Here is an 18810-nt window from a genome sequence, read left to right on the forward strand (position 1 = left end):
GGCTCCCCACCGGATTTTGGGGATCCCGGCTCTGCACGGCTCCGGGGAACTTGGACACGGCGGGGAGCTGCCTGCGGACCCCCCCTCGCCCTGCCGGGAGCCTTGCACATCGCCTTCGCCTCCCCCCCATCCCCGAGCAGCGCTGCTGCGGGGGTCCCTGCGCCGGGTGGGGGGGGGGCCCGGATTATAAAGTCGGGGAAGTTGCGCCCCCCCCCCACGTCTCGGCGGAGCCATGGCCAGGCTCGGGAGCTGGGCGCTGCTGCGCTTCGTGGTGCTCGCCCTGCTCGGCCCCCCGGGAGCCGGAGCCCAAGGTAAGGGGACGTGCGGGGGTCCCGGCGCGGGGGGCAGCTTCTTCACCCCCCCCCCCAATTTACCCTTTGATGCTGGAGGTGGAGCAGGAATGAGGGGCGAGGGGGACCCCTTCAGCTGAGCCCACTGAGGGGGGAGCTCCGGGGAGCCCCCAGGCTGCCCTGGGAAGTTTGGGTGTCAGCGGGGGGGGGGGCGGGGACCGAGGTAGCCTCGGGGCGAGGAGGGGGGCACAGCCCCGGCCGTGTTTAAGGAGCCCCCCAGGAGCTGGTGGCCAGGGCTGAAGGGCGCAGGGCACAGCTCTGCTCTGCCTCCTCCTCCCCCCTTCCCCATAACAGCCCCAGCTCTGGGGGTGCGAGGGAAATTTTGCCCTGAGCATGGGGTAGAGACTGCACCGGCCCGTTCTGGGGGGGCTGAGCACCCTCCAGGGACGATGTGGGGTGAGGGCACCCGTTTTCCCCCCTCCCGGGGGACCCCACTTGCGTGGCAGGACCTGGGGCACAAGTTTGGGAGCTCCCAGGGAGCAGCTCTGGTGCTGGTGTTGGTCCCACTGACCTCCAGCCAGCTGGTTGGGCTGGGAAGGGTGCTGGGGCTGGAGGGGGGGGCTGCAACCCCAAGCCCCCATGGGTGCCCTGGGGCTCCCTGTGCACCCAGCCGGTCCCTGGGGCGAGTTGGTGTCGCTGGGCAGGGCGAGCCCTGTCTGCTCGTCATCCCCAGGGCTCTGGCGTGGCACAGTCTGGTTTTGGCTGCTCCGTTACCCCAGAGCGAAGCAGAAATGGCTCCTGGACCTTTGGGGTATGACTCGGGTTCGGGGGTGCAAGGGGGGGCCCTCTTGGGGTCCTGCCCCTCCCTAGCAGAGAGGATCCCCACGAGGATGAGGAGGAGGCTCCTGTCTGGCGAGGCTGCAGTGTGGCCACCTCCATCCACGCAGCTTGGACAGAGTGGATCCAGGCTGCAAAATGGGGGGGGGGGGGCACGGCGGGGGTGCAGCACTGTGGCTCGGGGGGTCCCTGCCCGTGACATTTCTTGCCCTTGTTCGCAGCAGCAAGTGGAGCCAGAAGTCCCCGTGCGCTCCCGTCCTCCCGCTCCCCCTGAGCCTCCCCTAGCACTGCTATAATTTCTCAGTAATTAAGTTCAGAACATAACATCTAAAGCGGCAGTATATTATCCGGGCAGGCCCTGTGTGGGGAGCTGTGAAGGTCTCTTTGATTGATTCACTCCCTCGCTGAGTTTCTCTCCTCCTGGCTGGCGTCTCCAACCCGCGAGTCCCCCACGGTCTGTTTGTTCCCGGCTGCGGGGTGGGCTCCTGGCGGCACCCCTTCCCCTCCCGTTTCTCCGGGGGGGGGGTCTGTCCGTGCTTCAGCCGTGCCTGGAAGTGAGGGGAAGGAGCTTCCCTGCCTCGATCCTGGAGCATGGTTTGGGCTTTGCCTCTTCTCTCCCCGCAGCGGGCAGCGTGACATTGCGCTGCGTGGCGGCCGCGGGCGAGCAGCCGCTGCCTGCGACGGAGCAGCACGGGGAGCAGCTCGTGCCATCAGATGGGGACACGCGGGTCACCTCCCCGGCTGCTGCTGCTCCCCCGTGCACGAGGGTTGAGGACGAGCATCGCTGCAGCCCGTCGTGGCCAACTGGACACCGGGGTGGAGGTGCCAAAGGAGGAGCAGCCCCTCTGCGGGCAGCCCTTGAGGGCTGGTGACCCCAGAGCCAGGCCGGGAGCGGAGGCAGACGCAAGATCTGTGCGGGTTCTGTCGATTCCAGCAGCCGAGGAAAAAACGGGATCAATAGTGATGGAGAGCAGCGGGGGAGGAGGGCGCGAGACCTTCCCAACCGGGGCGCCGAGCTCCCCAGGCACCGGGATGAAAGGCTTTTAATACCTGCAGTTACTAAAACAAAGGGCTCCGTACCGCTGGGGAGAGATGGGATGGAAGTTTAATTACAGCCTGGCTGCGCTGCGTAATTATTAATTACCCGTGGCAAAAAATAACTTATTGATTAGGGCCCTCGCGCTAATTACCCGGAGGCGAACGCGGTGTTGGTGGAAGGCTAATCAGTCAGCGCCGCCCGGGTGGGAGCTGTGTCGCAGTGCGACCCTCCTGGGGGGGGGGTTACGGGTGGGTTTTGTGCCCCCCAGGAGCAGTTTTCCCTCCCCTGGGGCTGGGGGCACAGCCCAGGACCCCCCGCACGGGCACAGCGGCTGTAATGGGATTGAGGAGGCTGCGGCCAGTCCCAGGAGGGATTTGGCAGGCTTAAGGTTCCAGACGGGATTTGGGGCAGGGGCCTGAAAAGGCAGCCAAAGAGGCTTATTAGGGGGCTGGAGCGGAGGTGCGGCTCCTTCTGGCACCCACGCGTGGATCCTGGGCACGTCTGCACGCACGGAGCCTGAGGAGCTGGAGGGGACAACCCCCTGCCCCTTCCTGGGGATGTGGCAGCGGTGACGGGCTGCTGCCACGCGTGACAGGTCTCAGGGCTCGTGTGAAGGTGCCTTTATCCACAAAAGGGTCCCCGTGGGGTTGGAAACACCCGGCTACGGGGTGGCAGTCACCAACCCAGGGCTGGCCAGGATGAGGCTGACACCCACCCACCACCCTGCAGCCCCAGGAGCACCGGGTGGCTTTTTTTGGGGGGCTTTCCTCAGGCCAAGCCCCTTGCAGTGGGGCAGGGATATCCGAGCGTGGCCGCTCCTGCGCCGCCTCCCCTTCCCCGTGAGCTCGGCTGCTGCTTTAGCCGCCGGCCTCGTGCAAAGCTCCGGCTCAGGAAGGAAAGTGGCTTTTAGGGGAGAGGAAAGGGAGATTAAAATTTGATGCTTCTTTGGAAGCCATTAGTGGCCGGGCGCGGAGATGAAATTTTGATGACCCGATAACCGCGCGCAGGAGGGATGCGATCAGCTCGCGGGCGGCCCACGTCCCTGTAGGATCGGGGCGCAGGCACGACTGTGGGCTTATAATCCCATTCCCTTTGCAGGGTGACCCCAGTGCTGGCACGTTTGGGTGCAATTCGGGGGGCTGAGCTGCCCCTGCCCAGTGGTGCTGGCTGCTTGTGCCCCATCGAGCGCTGCCCCTGTCCCTGAATGTTGGGGACGAGGCTGCGGGGACGTTTCTGCTCAGGGGGAGCAAGGGAAGGAGCTGGAGGAGAGAGGGGGAGAGGCAGGCAGGCGGCTGCAGGCTGCTTGTGATCCTGGGAAAACGCTGATAATTAAACCTGGGAGGAGGCAGGCTGGCTCACGGGGGCGGGTGCGATGAGGAATGACCCCGCGTCCGCCTTTGTGGGTTTTTATGGACCGTGTCCTTGTCCCCAGCCCGGCTGCTGTGGCACTGGGGTGTCCGGTGCTGTGGATCCGCAGGGAATGGGGCAGCTCCAGCAGCTTCTTTTTGGGGCTGTGAAGCCCGAGGTGCTGCTTTGCCCCAGAGGGACACCCCCTTCCTTACCCAATGCGGGAGGGGAGCACCCGTCCTCCCCTTCCCCTGTCTGGAGCTGGTTGTGGTTCCCACCTCGGGACCAGCTCCAGCCACAGCACATTATGTAGGTCCTACATAAATAGTGGCCGTGCTGCTGTTTGCAAACAGCAAAAAAAACCAAAAAACAAACAAAAAAAACCCCTCGTGGTGCTGGGTCCCAGCTGGGTGGGTGCGCAGCGGGTGGCCTTGCCCGTGAGCCCTCGTTACCTCCCCGAGCTCGTTAGCAGGTTGCGTGTCGCTGGGTGAAAAATGGTCAGTGCTGGGCCCGGAATAAATATGCTGCTGTCAGACGGGATGGGATCGCGCTAACCAAGGGCGAGCCCAGCCCCACTGCGGTTTTGGGGCAGGGCGGAGGGGTTGGTGGTGCCCTGCTGGTGCCACACAGCTCCTGTGCGTGGTGCTGAGCCGTGGCTGTCCGAAGTGGGGTCACCCGTGGGGGTCCGGCACCCTTGTGGGGATCAGAGGGGTTGGTGCAGGGGGGAAAGGGGTGTCCTGGGAGCTCCTGGGGAAGGACAGAGTGGGGTGGGGGCTGCCCTGTGCAGGGGAGCATCGTGTGGAGCTGCTGGAGGGGGCACGGCGTCACCCGGGGGTTGGAGAGGTGGTGGCAAAGCAAGGCACCTCCCCCCCAAAAAATCCCTAGGCATGCTGCTGTCTGTTCTGGGGGTCCCACCCTTTGCTTCCCCAGAGCCGTGGGTCTGGATTTGGGGCAGGATTTTGTCAGCTCGCCCTGCCAGCAGGCAGGAATGTGCCGGCAGCAGCTCCCTGCTGCTCTGGTCCCTCCTGGCATCCCTCGCACCCCGGGCACGCCGGCGATGCCGCCTGCAAGGGCACGGCCCCGAGCACCCCTCCGGCCAGCTGCTGGGAGTGCATCCCCTCCCCTTGCTCCCAGAAATGTTTTTGGGGTGCATCCATCCCCTCCTCTTGCTCCCAGACATGGTTTTGGGGCGCATCCATCCCCTCCTTGTTCCCAGGGGTATTTTGGAGCGCATCCTGCCCCCCCAAATCGCCCCCAGGGATGCATCCTGCTGCTGCCACCTCCCTCCCCAAGCCCCCGCAGACCACCTGCCCGCGCCCCCTCGGCGGCCCCCCTCCCTTTACCCCCAGCCCCGCGGGGCGCAGGAATGCCTGCGCCTGGAAAAGCTGCGCCGGGGCTCGGGTTGCCTGGGAACTGGGTAACCTGATCCTTGGGAACGGGGCCGAGGGCAGGGGACATTCCCTCCGCAGCTGGTCCCTGGCCCCCTTTGTCTCCCCTGCTCCCGTGGGGCCGGTTGCGCCCTCGGGGCCCCCCCCCCCCCAGGAATGGGGAATGTGGGTGCAGGGGGGCTCCCAGCCTGTGCTGTCCCCTGGGGGTGCTGTGAGTGGCAGCCACCGCCTGCTCCCCGTGCGGATCGCTGTCACCTCCTGGCTGGTGGCCACCACGGGCTGGGGAAGGCCCTGGGCACGGTGGCCAGCTGCCTCCACGTGCCAGCAGCTGGGAGCGGGGACAGCACGCTGACAATCCCAGGAATGCCAGAACCCGTCCCCGTGCCAAAGCCACCCTCGCTTCCCTCCCCTTTTGTGCTGTCGCTGTCCCCATCTCCCAGCGCGACAGCCGCGCTCTGCTGGGGAAACTGAGGCAGGGGGAGAGGCTGGGCGAGGTGGGGAGGAGGAATAGGGGTGATCTGACCCCTGGGGCTGCTGGCCAGGCCGGTGTCCCCCTTGCCGTGCCCCCTGGGGATGAGCTTTGCTGCCCGGTGCGCACACACGTGAGCGGCTCTGTCGGCTCTCATCCATCACCGCCCGCCCGCGCGGAGACGCCGAGGCCCCTGGTGTAGGGAAACCTTGATGGGTTTGACCATTAGCAGGAAGAAACCAGGGAGCTAATTTTAGCTGCCGTCGCTAATTGCTTTGTGTGCTGCTGGGCGAGGCGACAACCCGCCAGTCCTCGGCTCTAACCTTGAGCCCTCCTGCCCGTGTGCCGGGGGTCCTGCGGGACGTGGGGGGTGGTTTTGGGGGGCACCGATCCCTGCAGGGGGGTTCGCCGGGGTGCTGCAGGGCTGGGGTGCCCCGGTTTGTGTGGGTAGGTGTCCCCGGAGTCCCTTGGGGAGTGGGGATGTGTGTGGTGTGGGGGAGAGACCCCTGCATGTGGTCTGGGGTCGGTGGGAGATGTGGGCTGCGTGCCCCAGCTCTGCGCCATCGCTGCGTTCATGGCTCACAACAAGGTGATGAAGGCAAATGCTATTTTTAGAGCCCTTTAATTGATCAGGGCGTGCGTGCCCACTCCCGGGCACGTGAATCGCCCAAGCCAGCAGGAATTTCTCCGGGGGGAGCGTGGGGCTGAAGCAGGCTTGGGGTCCTGTGCCGCGTCCCCAGGGCTGGGCTGCGTGCGCTGGGCTGCCTGGGGGAGCCTGGCCCCAGCGTGTCCCCGGGGCCAGGTGCTGGTTCTCTGGGGGGCTGCTGGAATTAAGAAACGGGGTGAATGTAGGCCAAATTCATGTAGGCATTAACTGGGGTTTGGTGTCATCGACATCTCGTTCGCTGCCCTCCTTTGGGGACTGATCTTCCCGGCGGGGAGCGCCAAGCACTGGGACGTGCCAGTGGTGTCCTGGGGGTGTCCCTGAAACTGTGGGGTCAGCGTGGGGGGGACACAGGGCTTCCTCCTCCTCATCCTCACCTGGGTTTTGGAGCACAGGGTCCTGGGGGAAGGGGACACGGGGAGCAGCTCCCAAAGGTGCCGGGGTGGGAGCGGGTGCGGGAATACTGCCGGGTGCTTGGGCCCTGCTGGTGGAGGGGGCTGGGGCGGTGCGGCCACAATAGCTCTGGTTTCAGCAACCCGCCCCCTGCGTGCCTGCAAAAACAGCTGATGGCCGTGGAGGGGGATGAAATGGGATTAGCTGCCGATTCCAAAGGGAGCACGTCCTGCCCAGCCGCTGACAATGCGCCCGCTGTCCCCCTGCTTCACGCCTCGGCGCTCTGGCCCCAGCAGGGAGAGGGGCTCGGTGTGGGCTGTCCGGGGTGGGTGCCTCCTGCCCTGGCTGTCCCCGATGTCCTTGGGGGCTGCTTGTGGATCACGGGGTGCTTGTGGGGTGCAGCAGGCTTGGCACAGCCTGGAGGGATCATGGTTCATCTTCTGTCCACACAGCAGCACCCAGTGGGTCCTGGGGACCAGGGGACCTCATCCTGCCCGTGCCAGGAGCTGGGGCCATCCTGTCCCTGCAACCAGGAATGCTTCGTCCCCCCCTCTGCAGCCCCCCAGCCAGGATGGAGAAGCAAACCTGGTGGTGTGAGGTGCTCTGCAGGGTGTGTGGCTGCACCTCCTGTGTTTCCCTGGGGTGCAGAGCCCTTGGGGGGTGCAGGGAGATGGGCACGGGGGGGCACCCGGGGCAGGAGCTGCGCCCGGTCCCAGCTGCAGCGCCGCCGGGGCGCGCGTGTGCGGCGCGGCGCGCTCAGTGGAGTGAATTGATGTTTATTTTGATAATGAGTTCTCAATGCATTCGCAAACTAATAAAATCAACTCATTAGGGTGGTATGTTTAATTCAAAGCTCCGCTGTGGGGAGAGCCCTTCCCCGGGGGGGGCTGCCGGCAGGCGCGGAGCACCCAGCCTCTGCCCGCGTGCTGGGTGCCAGAGGAGGAAGGCGACGGGCGCCTTCGTCTCCCCGCTCTCCCAATTTTGCTGGCTTGCACCTGGGGGGGAGAGGGGCTGGGAGGGCGGCGGCGGGGAGCCGAGCTGTGCAGTGGAGGGTGGAAATAAAGCACGCGCTCTGAGCAGGGGAAATAAACCGCCGAGCCTTTCACCTGGGGCGCTGGCAGAGCCTCGCTCGCTTGGCTTCTCCCCCCATAAGCCGCGCGTCAGGCTGGGCAGCGGCGCTGGCTCTGCTGCTGGGAGCGCTGGCTGCAAAAGCCCCTCTGGCTGAGAGCGAGCCACAAGTGTGTAAATAAGTGCAATAACCGGAGCTCGCTTCTCTGCCCTGGAAAGCCCGGGGTAGGGGGGGGCTGCCAGGCCACGAGCTGTTCCCGTCCCTTGCCTGCGAACGAGGGCGGCTGGAGAGGAAAGCTTTGGAAAAGGTTTTTTCCGAGGAAAAAGTCTGCTTGCGCTCATGCTACAGCTATTTACGTTTGAAGTGAGCAATGCGATGATTAATTAATAGTCTGAATAAACGATATCTGGACGCACCCCCCCTGTAAATCCCTGCCTGCATGTCCCAGCTGCGCGGTGCCTGCTGGCTCAGGGGACGGGGACACGCGCAGGGGACCTGGGCCACCGGTGGCTTTGTCCCCCTCAGCGCTTTTGGGGGGGGGATGTGGGGAGCTGGTACAGCCTTTTCCATCCCGCGGGGCTGGCGACTTAATTGCGTCAGCGCCCTGGGAAAGGCTGAGTGGGGTTTTTCTTGTGGTTTCTGCCTTCTGTTTTTCTTTCCCTGGCGTGTTTTTTCCGTTGGGAAACGCTGCCTTGTTGAGACTCTGTGGTGAGCCTGGAGAGCGGCTGGCTGGCTGGCTGCGAGGGCGGTTGCGGGGCCGGGGCTGTGCTGAGCATCCTGCACGGCCAGGGGGTGTGGGGGGCTTTGGGAGGGGATCCTGGGGACTCATCCTGATGGCCCAGGAACTGCCGAGGAGCTCGCAGCAGGGGCTTGGCGGTGCCTTTGCTTTCCTGCCCCTCACCAGCTGCGGTGACCCTGGGTCTGCAGTCTGGCTTCTGGGGTCAGGAGCCGCTGCTGCCCACCAGGAACACCTGGAGGATGTGCTCCATGTGCCCCGTGGGGTCAAATCCAGCCTGCAGCCGTGCTGGGCTGCACCGGGCTCGTGTGCCCTCCATCCCACGGTGACATCCCCATCCTCGCCCTCTCGCTGTGCCGGGGTCACTCCTGGGGAGCCAGCGGCGCGTCCCGGCCCCTCTCCGGCAGAGCCCCGGCGGCGTTGAGTCACCCCCGGTGTCCGTGACTCACAGCCCTGACCCAGATTCGGAGGAGCTGCAATCGCAGCAGCAGCAGCAGGGTTTGTGGCCTCGCAAGGAGTTTGCTGGGGAAGGAGTTTTGGCCGGAGCCCGACGGCTTGTGGAGTGGCCCCAGCTGGGGACAGGGCTGTGCCACGCGTGGGGACGTGCTGTGCTCGGAGGGGACAGGCTCGCTCTGGCTTTTGGGGTCACCCAGCTGTGCCCCCCACGGCTGGGCAGCCCCCGTCCCCGTGCTGAGCCCTGTTCCTGTGCGTTGTCCCCAGCCTGGTGGTGATGGATGCAGGGGGACGTGTGGCTGGAGCAGGGAGGGGACTCTGGAGGTGGCTCCCGTGCTGATGCGGGCTGACAGGGGAGCAGGACAGGAGTGCTGACGTGGCCTTGGGGACACGGGGACGCTGGCATGTGCTGGGCACCTTGGTTTGGGGTGTGCGGGGCACGGAGCCAGCTTGGGCAGGGGATTTGGGGCAGCGGCTGATGGGGACCTGCTTGGCTCTGCTGCGTGTAGGGGAGCTGATATAGGGCTGGTACCGGGGGGCACTGGGATCAGGGCCGGGCACCAGGGTTCACATTTGGAACCGAGCGACGGGGTCCGTGCTTTTGGGGCCGGGGTTTGTGGATTTGGGGCTGGGATCGGGGCCAGGCACCGGGGTCTGTGCGCACGGAGCTGCGTGGCGTTTCGGAGCACAAAGCTCTGCTTGTTGGGCCCCCCCCCCCCCGCCCCAAATGGGCTCAGGGGCTGGGAGCGCACAGCGGTGCCGTGTGTGCGCGCCTTGTTGGGGCTTCCCGCAGGGGGAAATGTTGTTTTTTCCAGCCGGAGCTGCCGGTCCGGGCGGGCAGAGGGGCTGGGTGTGCGAGGCCAGGCAGGGCTGGGCACGCACACAGCCCCGCTCTGTTCCCTCGATGAGGTGCTTGCTGGTCCCTGGCCAGGGCTGGCGCCTCTCCCTCCTCTCCGCGGGGGTCTCGGGCTTCACCTGGCCCCCGTGGGCACCGGTTGGGTCCCTGCTGCCTCTGGGGCTGGGTGCTGGGGGCTCTCCCAAGCCCCAATCCTTGGGCAGGGGGCTGGGGGCTAAGAGGGGGCGATGCTGGCACAGCCTCAGCTCCGCAGCTGGGGGCACAGGGGGGGAGCTCCCCAGGTCTGGGACGTGCTGGGAGCTGCGAGGTGCTTGGGGAAGGGTCCTGGGACAGGCTGCAAAGGGAGGTGGCTTTGGGAAGGGAGGTCCTGAGCGAGCACCGTGGTGCTGTGGGGCTCAGCACCCCTTTTGGAAGTGTCCCTCGTCCTGGGGGAGCCGTGCTGGCCTCTCCCCGTGCGCCCTGTCCCCCGTGGGGCTTTGGCCGGGCACAGCGAGGCCGCCGGCACCCTGCAGCCGATGGCCTGCTGAGCCCTCCGAGAGCCGGGGCTGCGGAAGAGGAGCTTGTTATGGAGCCATCCTGCTTTTAATTAACAAATTAAAATCCTAGTTAACAATCCAGCCCCAGGGCTGTTGGAGTCTGGGAGAAGCTGGAGCGTTTGTTATGGAAACAGCAGTTAATTAACAAATAAATAAATAAGTGTGGGCCTGGAGACAGAGATGCGGGAGGAGGGAGCGGGGCTGGCAGCGGTCTGGGGGGGGGTCCTGCCGGTGTGGGGAGAGGCAGTGCAGGAGGAGGGCGTCCGTCTGTCCATCTGTCCCTCTGTCTGTCTGTCCTGGGGGGTGCCACAGCCCTGCTGGGCCGTGCTGACCCTGCTCAGAGCCAGAGGGTGCCGGGGGGGGGGGGCCGGATCCTGGCAGTGCCACGACGCGCCGGGGATCCGGGCGGCTCCGCGGGGCTGGGCGCAGCCGGGGGGGTGCCAAGACCACGGCCCCCAGCCGTCCCCGTCCGTGCCCTGCAGCTCCCAGCTGGCATTAAACACAGGGAGCCGGTGCTGGCTGCCAGCTGGGGTTGTCACCACGGGGGGCTGTGGGGTCACCGTGCCGCCCCACGGGTGTCACCTCGCCCACCCTGCCACCCGAAGGGTGCCGGAGCCGAGCGCAGGGTGGCAGCGTGGGGAGGTGACCCCCATGCAGGGCCCTACAGGGTTTTTATGTGGGGAGAGGAGGCGGCAGAGCCCCCGTCCCTCCCGCAGCTTCTCCTTTCTGAAGGCTTAAGGGAAGGAATCGGTTGAAAAGGCAGCTCTGCAAATCCTGCCGGCGTCACACGGGCTGCAGCGGTGCTCCGCTTCGCAGCCGCTCCAGGTCTGCCTCTCTCCAAGCCTCCCACCTAATCCAGTTAACACACCTCTGCAATCGGCTTACGGAGTGTAAGAAAACCCCAAATCCACGGCGAGGGAGGCGCAGGATGCTCCACCAGGTCCCTGGGGACAGCGCCCAGCCTTGGCTGAGCCATGCTCGTGCCGCGGCAGCCTCGGGGCAGTTTGGAGATGGGGGGGACCCCTCCTGCCCCTCGATTCCTCTGCCTTTCCCCCACTCCCTCCCTCTACATGCGGTGTGGATGTTTTGTGCACGCTTTCAGGCTCGCCATGAGGTTGGCCACATCCCCTGAGCACCCTCCCAGCACCCAGACCTGCCCTTGGGGGGTGTTTGCGCCCCTCCATGCTCATGGCCCAGCTGACAGCGATTCCCCGCTGCCTCTGGGGCTGGCTCAGGGCTGTGCAGGGGCGTTTATTTGTGGTCAGGGCGCATTGGGAGGAGGCACCCTGTGCCTGCATCCCCCCAGCTGGGCAGGAGACGAGGTGTGAGCCCCAAGGACTTTGCTCCCAGCCCTGTGCCTCTCCGCTGTGGTCAGTGCCGAGGGGCTCAGTGCTGGGCACCAGCAGAGACAGAGCCGTTTCCAGGGGTGCCCGTGCAGCACCAGGAGCCTCTCGCTGCTCCAGGACCAACTCTGCCCCCGAGGGAGGCACCGGGCACAGGCTCGGAGGAGTCTCAGCGTGGCACGGCTCGGGGACCCTCCCGCGTGCTCTGGATGCTCTTTCCGTGCAACAAAGGTGGTTTTCTTCCTTAAAAACCGCTCAGATCTCTGCAAGGCTGTGGCTGAGCGAGGGAGGCTCTCCAGGTTGTGCTGCCTCTGCTAAAAACCCTCTCAGCTGCGCTCTGCAACGGCTTTAGGAGAAGCCACCTCTTTTTGGCACGGCTCAGCCCCTCCGTGCCTGCCCCTGCCACGGCCCAGTTGGGCTCTCAGCGGGGATGGGACCGGGTTTGATGGTGATGTTTGTGGGGCAGGGCCAGGACACGGGGTCCTCACCTTCATCCTGTGCTCCTCTGGGGTCCCAGAGCTGGAGCAGCACCTTGGGGTGCGGTGGGAGGGTGGGGAGAAGGGAAACCCTGTGGGTAAGGTGCATGGGGTCGGGGGTTTGGGAAACCCTATGGAGAAAGTGTGTAGGATCGGGGGCTTGGGCAGTTTTGGGGGGAGCGGAGCCGCAGCCTCTGCTGGAGCATTGGAAATTGCATTTCACGGCCGGGCGGGCTGGGATACCGACTCCAGCACCGGGCGCTCGGAGAGGAGATAAGATTTGATTAAGAAGGCCGCTATTAATTTATGGCAAGTACACTCATGATAGCAGAGAGGTTGCTTTTAATTAATAGCCAGAAGGAGATTTATAAAGCTCTCGGTCTCAGCGGGGGGGGGGAAGAAGGGGAGGGAGGGGAAAAGCAGGAAAGGAGAGGAGCAAAGTAAGTTGCGAGGATTAGCGGACACATCTGCAATTATAAGTCTTTTTATGAATAAAAAGCAAAAAAATGTTAAAAACACACCGAGGAGCTGTGCTAGGAGGGGGCAGGGTCACGCCAGGTTGCTTTTGGCACCTCTCCATGTGCCAGCGGGGACCGGAGCTGCTCCGTGCCACTGCACGGCCACCAGCCAGGCCTGGGGGGGGAGAGGGTGTCCCCGGTTTTTTGGGTGTCCCCGGGCGGGTTAATCCTGGCACCAACCCCTGGTGCCACTCACCACGGGGAGAGCGGGGCTGGCACCGCCTGAAACGCTTCTCCCAGCAGCAGGAGATGAAATTTGGGCTGTGCTGAGAGCCCCGTGCTGGGGATGCTGTGGGTGGTGATGCCGGGGAGCGGTGCTGTGTGGCGGTGGGGTGCAACCCGTGGTCCCCGCTGCTGCCTCTCCACTGCTCCTGCCCCATGTTGAGAGCTGGTGCCGAGTCACTGCAGGGAAGCCGATGATCAGGGGTGGTTTTGGGGGTGCGCAGGGCTCGGTGAGGGTGCCCACCCCATCCCCACCTTCCCTCGCAGCCCCTTGGTGCCGTGGCACGGGCGCGCCGAGCTCGGCGTCTCCCCAGGTGCCGGCGGCGCTCGGCATTTCAATTCTGTTTGCTTTTTTATTAAGGGGAAGAGGCCTCGTCTCAGGAATACTAATGGCCCCGGCAGCGGCGGAGAGCGCCGCTAATCCTCCAGCACCTGCCGGCCACCGCGTGGCCACCGGCACCGGCACGGCCAGGGGGGGGACACGGGGGGCGAGCGAGGAGAAAATGGAGCTTAGCCAGCACGAGGCTCCCCGGGGACCTCTTGGGGCAGGTCCCTGGGCACGGGGACACCGCGCTGGGGTGGCTGCAGAGGGGACGAGGCTCATCCCTGGGGATGGGCGCTCTTTGGGTGCACCCTTGGGTGCTCGCTCTTTGGAGAAGCGAGGGGGTGGCCGGTGCCGGGGCGATGGCACGGACCCGTCCCACGGCCAGGGGAGCCGGGTGGCACCGTGCACCCACCGAGCAGGGCCGTGACCCCACGGGGGTCTCCCATGGGTGCCGTGCCGGGCGGTTTTAACCCCTTCCTTGCCACGCTGCTGCCTGCCTGCCCGCCTGCCTCCCCCGGTCCCCCGGCTGCGGAGCGGCTGCTGCGGCGCCAGGGAACTGCGCGGCGAATATGTTCCACAAATGAATAATAAAAACAAAGGAAAATTACCCTCTTTATTGAAACTCGTTTTATGAATAAAACAATTATTCTGGTAATTGAAAAAATGTGTCGTTAAATTAAATGCAGTGGTTCCTATTAAAATTTTAGTGGATTTCTTCTTCTCTGCTCCTTTTTCTTTCCCCCCCTGCTTCTCCTTTTCTCCCTCCCTCCCCTGCCTCCGCTGGCGGCTAAAGGCTGGTAATTATAGCGGAGGGTTTCGCTTTCTCTTTATTGTTTTTTAATCTCCTCGTGCTGCGTAGTCTGATGCAGAAGAGATTTAGCTCCATCTCCCCTTGCTGGGGGGGCTCTGGGGGGCTGCACAGCGGGGCTGCCAGGCAGGGACACCCCAGGAGGATCCTCGGGGGCTCTGCTGGTGCCAGGGCTGGTGCTTGCAGCCCTACAAACCCTGGGGGAGCGGGGCTGTGGCTCTGTCACCCCCGTTGCGCGCTTGGGATGTCCCCCGGGGTCTGGCTGCGTGATGAGCAGGGATGGGTTTGGCGCATCCAGCTGCTCCTCGCCCTGATTAATGGCAATTAGCAGGAAGCAGGCGCAGGGCTGATCAGCTTCCGATTAATGAGCTGGGGAGGGGAGTGGCTGGGTGTCACCTCCCTGTCCCAAGGGTGGTGGCCCTGTGCTTGCGGTGCTCCTGCTGCTGTCCCTGGGGTCCCCGTGCTGGGCGGGGGGGGGGACTCAAAACCTCTCCGTGCTCGTGCGAGGTGTCCACAGCAAAGACAGGGGAAGGATTTGGGCATCTCGTGAGCTGCTGGCCCTGCACGGAGGGCTGGGGGCAGGCAAGGATGGTGGCGGAGCTGTGGGGACCCCGTGCTGCCTGTGGGGCCGTGCCTTGCGCCCCCAGCCCCATCTCGGCTCTTCTCACTGGGGTGCATTGGGCACGGGGGGGCTGAACTCAGCCCCCACTGCCAGCAGAGCTGTGCCCTTGGCAGGGCTTCAGGCTGGATTCCTCCTGGCTTAAAACTCCCCGTCTCTTCCCATCAGGAGGGATTTGAAGCTGGGGGGGGAGATGCTTAGATCCCAGCTCGCCCATTACGCCCGGGTATTAGGATCCATTACCGCCAGGCCGGGCTCCCCTGCCCTATATCCTCACGCCCTCCCCAGTGCTAATGCACCGGCCACGAGCTCAGCCCCAGCTCCCGGTGCCCATTATGTAAATAAAGGGTAAGGACCAAAGATTTTGATCCCATTAGGCTGGATTAGTGCCTCGCGAGGCCTTGGCATTAAAATGTCAGAGGCAGGGGAGTGAGAGAGCAGAGAGAAGGGACCCGGGGTCACCCCCTTTCCCCTTCCCATCCTCCTTCCCCATTACCAGCGCTGGGCACCCCACTGACCCCCTCCGTCACCGTGGCCACGGGGTGCGCCGCCGTTCCCCCTCCTCTGCATGGAAGGCTGGGGACGGAGAGGTTTAGGGGCACCTCTCGGCATGGAGGGGACTGTGATGGGGTGGTGTAGGTGGCACGGCACGGCACGGCACCCATGCGCCCACCCCGGGGAGCCCAGCGCCGCCAGCAGCCGTGCAGCTGTTCCCGGGGCCGCCTCTCCCTCTCGCCGCCGCCGCCTGTGTTTGGAAAGTGATGAATTTCTGCACCAACTAATTAGGCTCTAATTAGCAAGTGGAGTGTAAACAGTCACAACAGATGGGGGAGAGGCGGAATTAGCGGTAATGACCCTCCGTTTTGGGGGGGTGGGAGGGGGGGGGATGTGGTTGGCACGCCCCAGGAATTCTCCTGCCGGGCTCAGGACCGAGGGCGGCGGTGTTGATGTGGGCACCCACCTGCACCCGGCGCTGGGATCCTGCCATGGCCCGTCCTTCCCTGGGCAGAGGGAGATTTTTTGGGGAAGAAAACGTAAATTTCTTGGAGAGGAACCTCCCGGCTGCAGCTCTGTGCTGGGCGATGCGTCCGCGAGGCTGGTGGGCAGGTGAAGGTCAGGAACAGCCCTGCCCCTGCTCGGAGCATCCTCTGTGGGGCGCAGCAGTAAATCAGGTGCCCTCCTCTCCCCTGGTTCCTCTGCTCCTTCTGCCACCCCTGGTCCCCCTGCCCTTGTCACAGGTCGGGAGGGCAGCGAGGATTTCACAGCCGGAGCTGCTCCAGCGCAGCCACTGCGGGGGGACGAGGAGGGAGCCCGGAGCTGCCCCCACCCCGTGGGAGCCCCGGCCTGGCCGTGCCCTTCTGGGGGGGATTTTGGCTTCCAGGGGGGAACGGAGGAGCAGCTCCAGGCGGGTGGGGGGGGACAGGGGAGCTGCTGCCGTGACCTTGGTGGGCGGATAACGATCGCATGATCAATAGCGGAATTAGGATGCGCCTCTCCTCCTCCTCGGCACCGCTTTCCACCCGTTAATGCAGAACAGATGGCTGGGGCGCTTCAAAGCGAGCTGAGACTTAGCTGCTTAAAATCAAATTAGGATGTGTGCAAACAGCGAGCTGCCCCCCGGGGGGTGGGGGGCGTGTGGCGGGGACACCCTGCTCCCAAACGCCTCCTGTGCCAGTGCCACGCTCGGCGTGGGGACGTGCCCCGGGCACGCGGCTCTCTCGGGGCCACCGCGGTGCCACTGCAGCACGTGGGGGCAGCGGGGGGCTCGTGGCAGCCCCCAGCTGGGTGTCCCCATGGGTACTGTGTCCGGGGATGGCCTTGAGCTGCCCCAGGTCCCCGGGCGCATTGGCAGCGTCTGTCCAGTTGGGCTCCAAACTGGTCCGTGGCTCTTTTACTGGTTTGGGTACGGGGTCGGCATCTGGATGTGCCTCAGCTGCAGCGGGGGGGCTGTGGTAATCCTGGGGGTCTCCATCCCCAGCGGGAACTCATCTGGTGTTTGAGGTCAGGCTTCTGTCTGCTGCTGCCCCTGGCACGCGTGCAGAGCAGCAGTGGACACAGCTCCTGCACCTGGGTGCGCACCCACGGCTCTCCAAGCACAGCTCTGTGACCCCCTGCAGCATTTGGGGCTTACGGGGGGGCAGAAACCAGGCTGCTGGGGGGGGTTCAGCCCTGATACCCACACCCAGGGGGCAGCAGGACGAGGGCAGCCCCCGACAGCCCGCGTGCTGCTGGGGGGCTGCAAGGAAGGAGCCGTGAGCTGCTGCTTCCCCAGGCACTGGGAAGGATGGGGCTGTGAATTGGTGCAGGAAGGAGGCTGCGGCACCCTGGGGCGTGCCGGCAAGGAGGAGAGGGAACAAACAGCCCCCCAGGGAGGGACTGGTGGTGTCTGGGTGCCTCTGAAGCTCCTGCACACCCCCAGCATCCCTCCCGGCCCCGGGCAGCTCGCGGTGCGCAGCGCCGGGGCTGGAATTCAGCAGGCGCACAGAAGAAAGCAAAGCCCGACCCCAAAGAAAAAACCCGAAGCCGTGATTGAAAGCGCACTTGAAAGCTGCTGGGGAATATGAATGTGTCTTTGAAGTAAAAGGGCTTCCATTTGTTAAGCAGAAAATGGAGCTGTGTGTTTCGATTTATAGTTTTACTTAGCAAATAAAACAGGAGCCGAGTAAGTGTTTATGTCTCACTCGGCTCCCAGCCCCTCCGCCCCATTTCACCCCCCGAGTTAAAAGCTCCGTGCTTCTGAAACGCTACAAAGGCAGCCAGGAATAAAGCAAAGAAAGCGGCTTAGAGAAACCCTGGATGGGCTAAGCTCCCGCCGATACGCTCGGGAAACGGCTGGGCTGGGGGGCGGCCAGGTGGAGGGGTCCCCAAGCTGGGCTGGGGGCTGTGACAGGGGGGACGGGGGAAGCAGAAGCTGGGATCCCACATCCCCGAGCCCTGCAGGGATAAAACCGGGCCCAAAATGAAGTGATCAGGGCCCTGCTGTGCTCTCACCCCTCTCACCCCTCTCCCTTCTCTCCCCCAGACGACGTCTCCCCGTATTTTAAGACGGAGCCGGTGCGGAGCCAGGTGCACCTGGAGGGGAACCGCCTGGTGCTGACCTGCATGGCCGAGGGCAGCTGGCCCCTGGAGTTCAAGTGGCTGCACAACAGCCGGGAGCTGACCAAATTCTCCCTGGAGTACCGGTGAGTGCCCTCCTGGGGATGCGCAGTGGGGACACACCAAGCCCTGCCCGGCGTGCCGGTCCCCTCCTGGGACGCCTCGCGGGCACCGTGGCCGTGCCCGAGCCCGGAGCCAGGATTTAGCATGCCAGGAGCTGCCTCGCCGTGTTTGGAGAGCAAACGGCAGCGGAGCAGTGGATTTAAGCGGGTCAGCGGCGAGAGGAGGCGTTTGCACAGCGCAGGATTAGCAGCGGGCCACAGATCACGGCCAGGTTTGGCCAGCACCGCTCCCAGCCCCGTGCCCTGAATAATCCTGCCGGCCCCCATCACTTCCAGCTCGCCTTGAAACCCAGCCGGGCACCTCTCGCCGTCTCCTCCGTGCGCTCCTGTGTCATCCTCTCCGTTGTAATCAATAATTCAGCCCGAGACGCGCCGTTCCCCGTTTAAAAGGCATTGCATCCCAAGGCTTCGTGTTGCTGTAGCAACGCGGGGCTGCTCCGGGATGCCAGGAATGCAGACAGCGGGGCTGGGGGACGGCCCTGTCCCTTCCCCTGAGCCAAAAGGGGTGCTGGTCCCCTCCCCAGCACCGTGCCGTGGTGGCTGCGGGTCCTGGGGACCCTTGGGGTGCCCCTCGCCAAGCCCAGAGGTGCCCCGTGGCTGCAGCTCTGCGATGCTCCTGGCTCGGTACCGGGGTGCTGATCCCGGTGCTGGGTGCCCGGTGGCCCTGTGGGACGGGTCCCTTGTCCCTAAGCCTGGTGGCAAAGCTCGGATGCCCTACAGCCCTCATCCCCGTCCCAAGGTGACTGCCTTCCCCCCCGAGCCCCCTGCCTCCGTCTCCAGCTCGCAGCCAGGAAAGGATTAAGGCAGGAAGCGAGAAAACAAACAAACACACGGGGAAAAAAAAACCAAACAAAGCTCGCTGCCGAGCTCATGGAGCAGGCAGGATCCCTGCAAATCTCTGCCCGGCTCCCCCCCAGCCCCACAACCTGTTGGCAGCGTTGGCACAGCCCGGCACACGCTGCCCGGCCCCGGCTCCCCGCGGGGATTTGGCACGGCGAGAGGTGACTTTGGGCACCTCGGCTGCAAGCGGTGGCTGCTGGAGAGGAAGGCGAAGGGCCCAAATTAGTTATGATGGGCATAAATTGAATTTTAATAGAGATGTAGGTGGCTGGGAGCCAGCCCGCTCAGGCAGCGGGAAGGTAGTAATTAAAAGTTAACGAGTTTAGAAACAGAGTAATCCTTGGGGGGGGCAGGGGGAAGGGAG

The 18810-nt window shown here is 64.7% G+C and overlaps 1 protein-coding gene across 1 annotated transcript in view; it reads left to right on the plus strand.

Annotated features, from left to right (window-relative positions):
* Positions 1–232: 232 nt before the first annotated feature.
* The window catches only part of SDK2 (sidekick cell adhesion molecule 2), a gene marked incomplete at both ends in the record, with an annotated part of 43139 nt that continues 24561 nt past the window's right edge, over positions 233–18810 (plus strand). Inside the window, 2 exons of the mRNA XM_084298319.1 lie at positions 233–311; positions 17411–17570. Of these exons, the coding sequence (XP_084154445.1) occupies positions 233–311; positions 17411–17570 (239 nt within the window). The remainder of the gene's footprint in view (positions 312–17410; positions 17571–18810) is intronic.

The sequence above is a fragment of the Netta rufina genome (genome assembly GCF_964035555.1).
Source record: "Netta rufina genome assembly, chromosome: 19".
Lineage (NCBI taxonomy): Eukaryota > Metazoa > Chordata > Aves > Anseriformes > Anatidae > Netta > Netta rufina.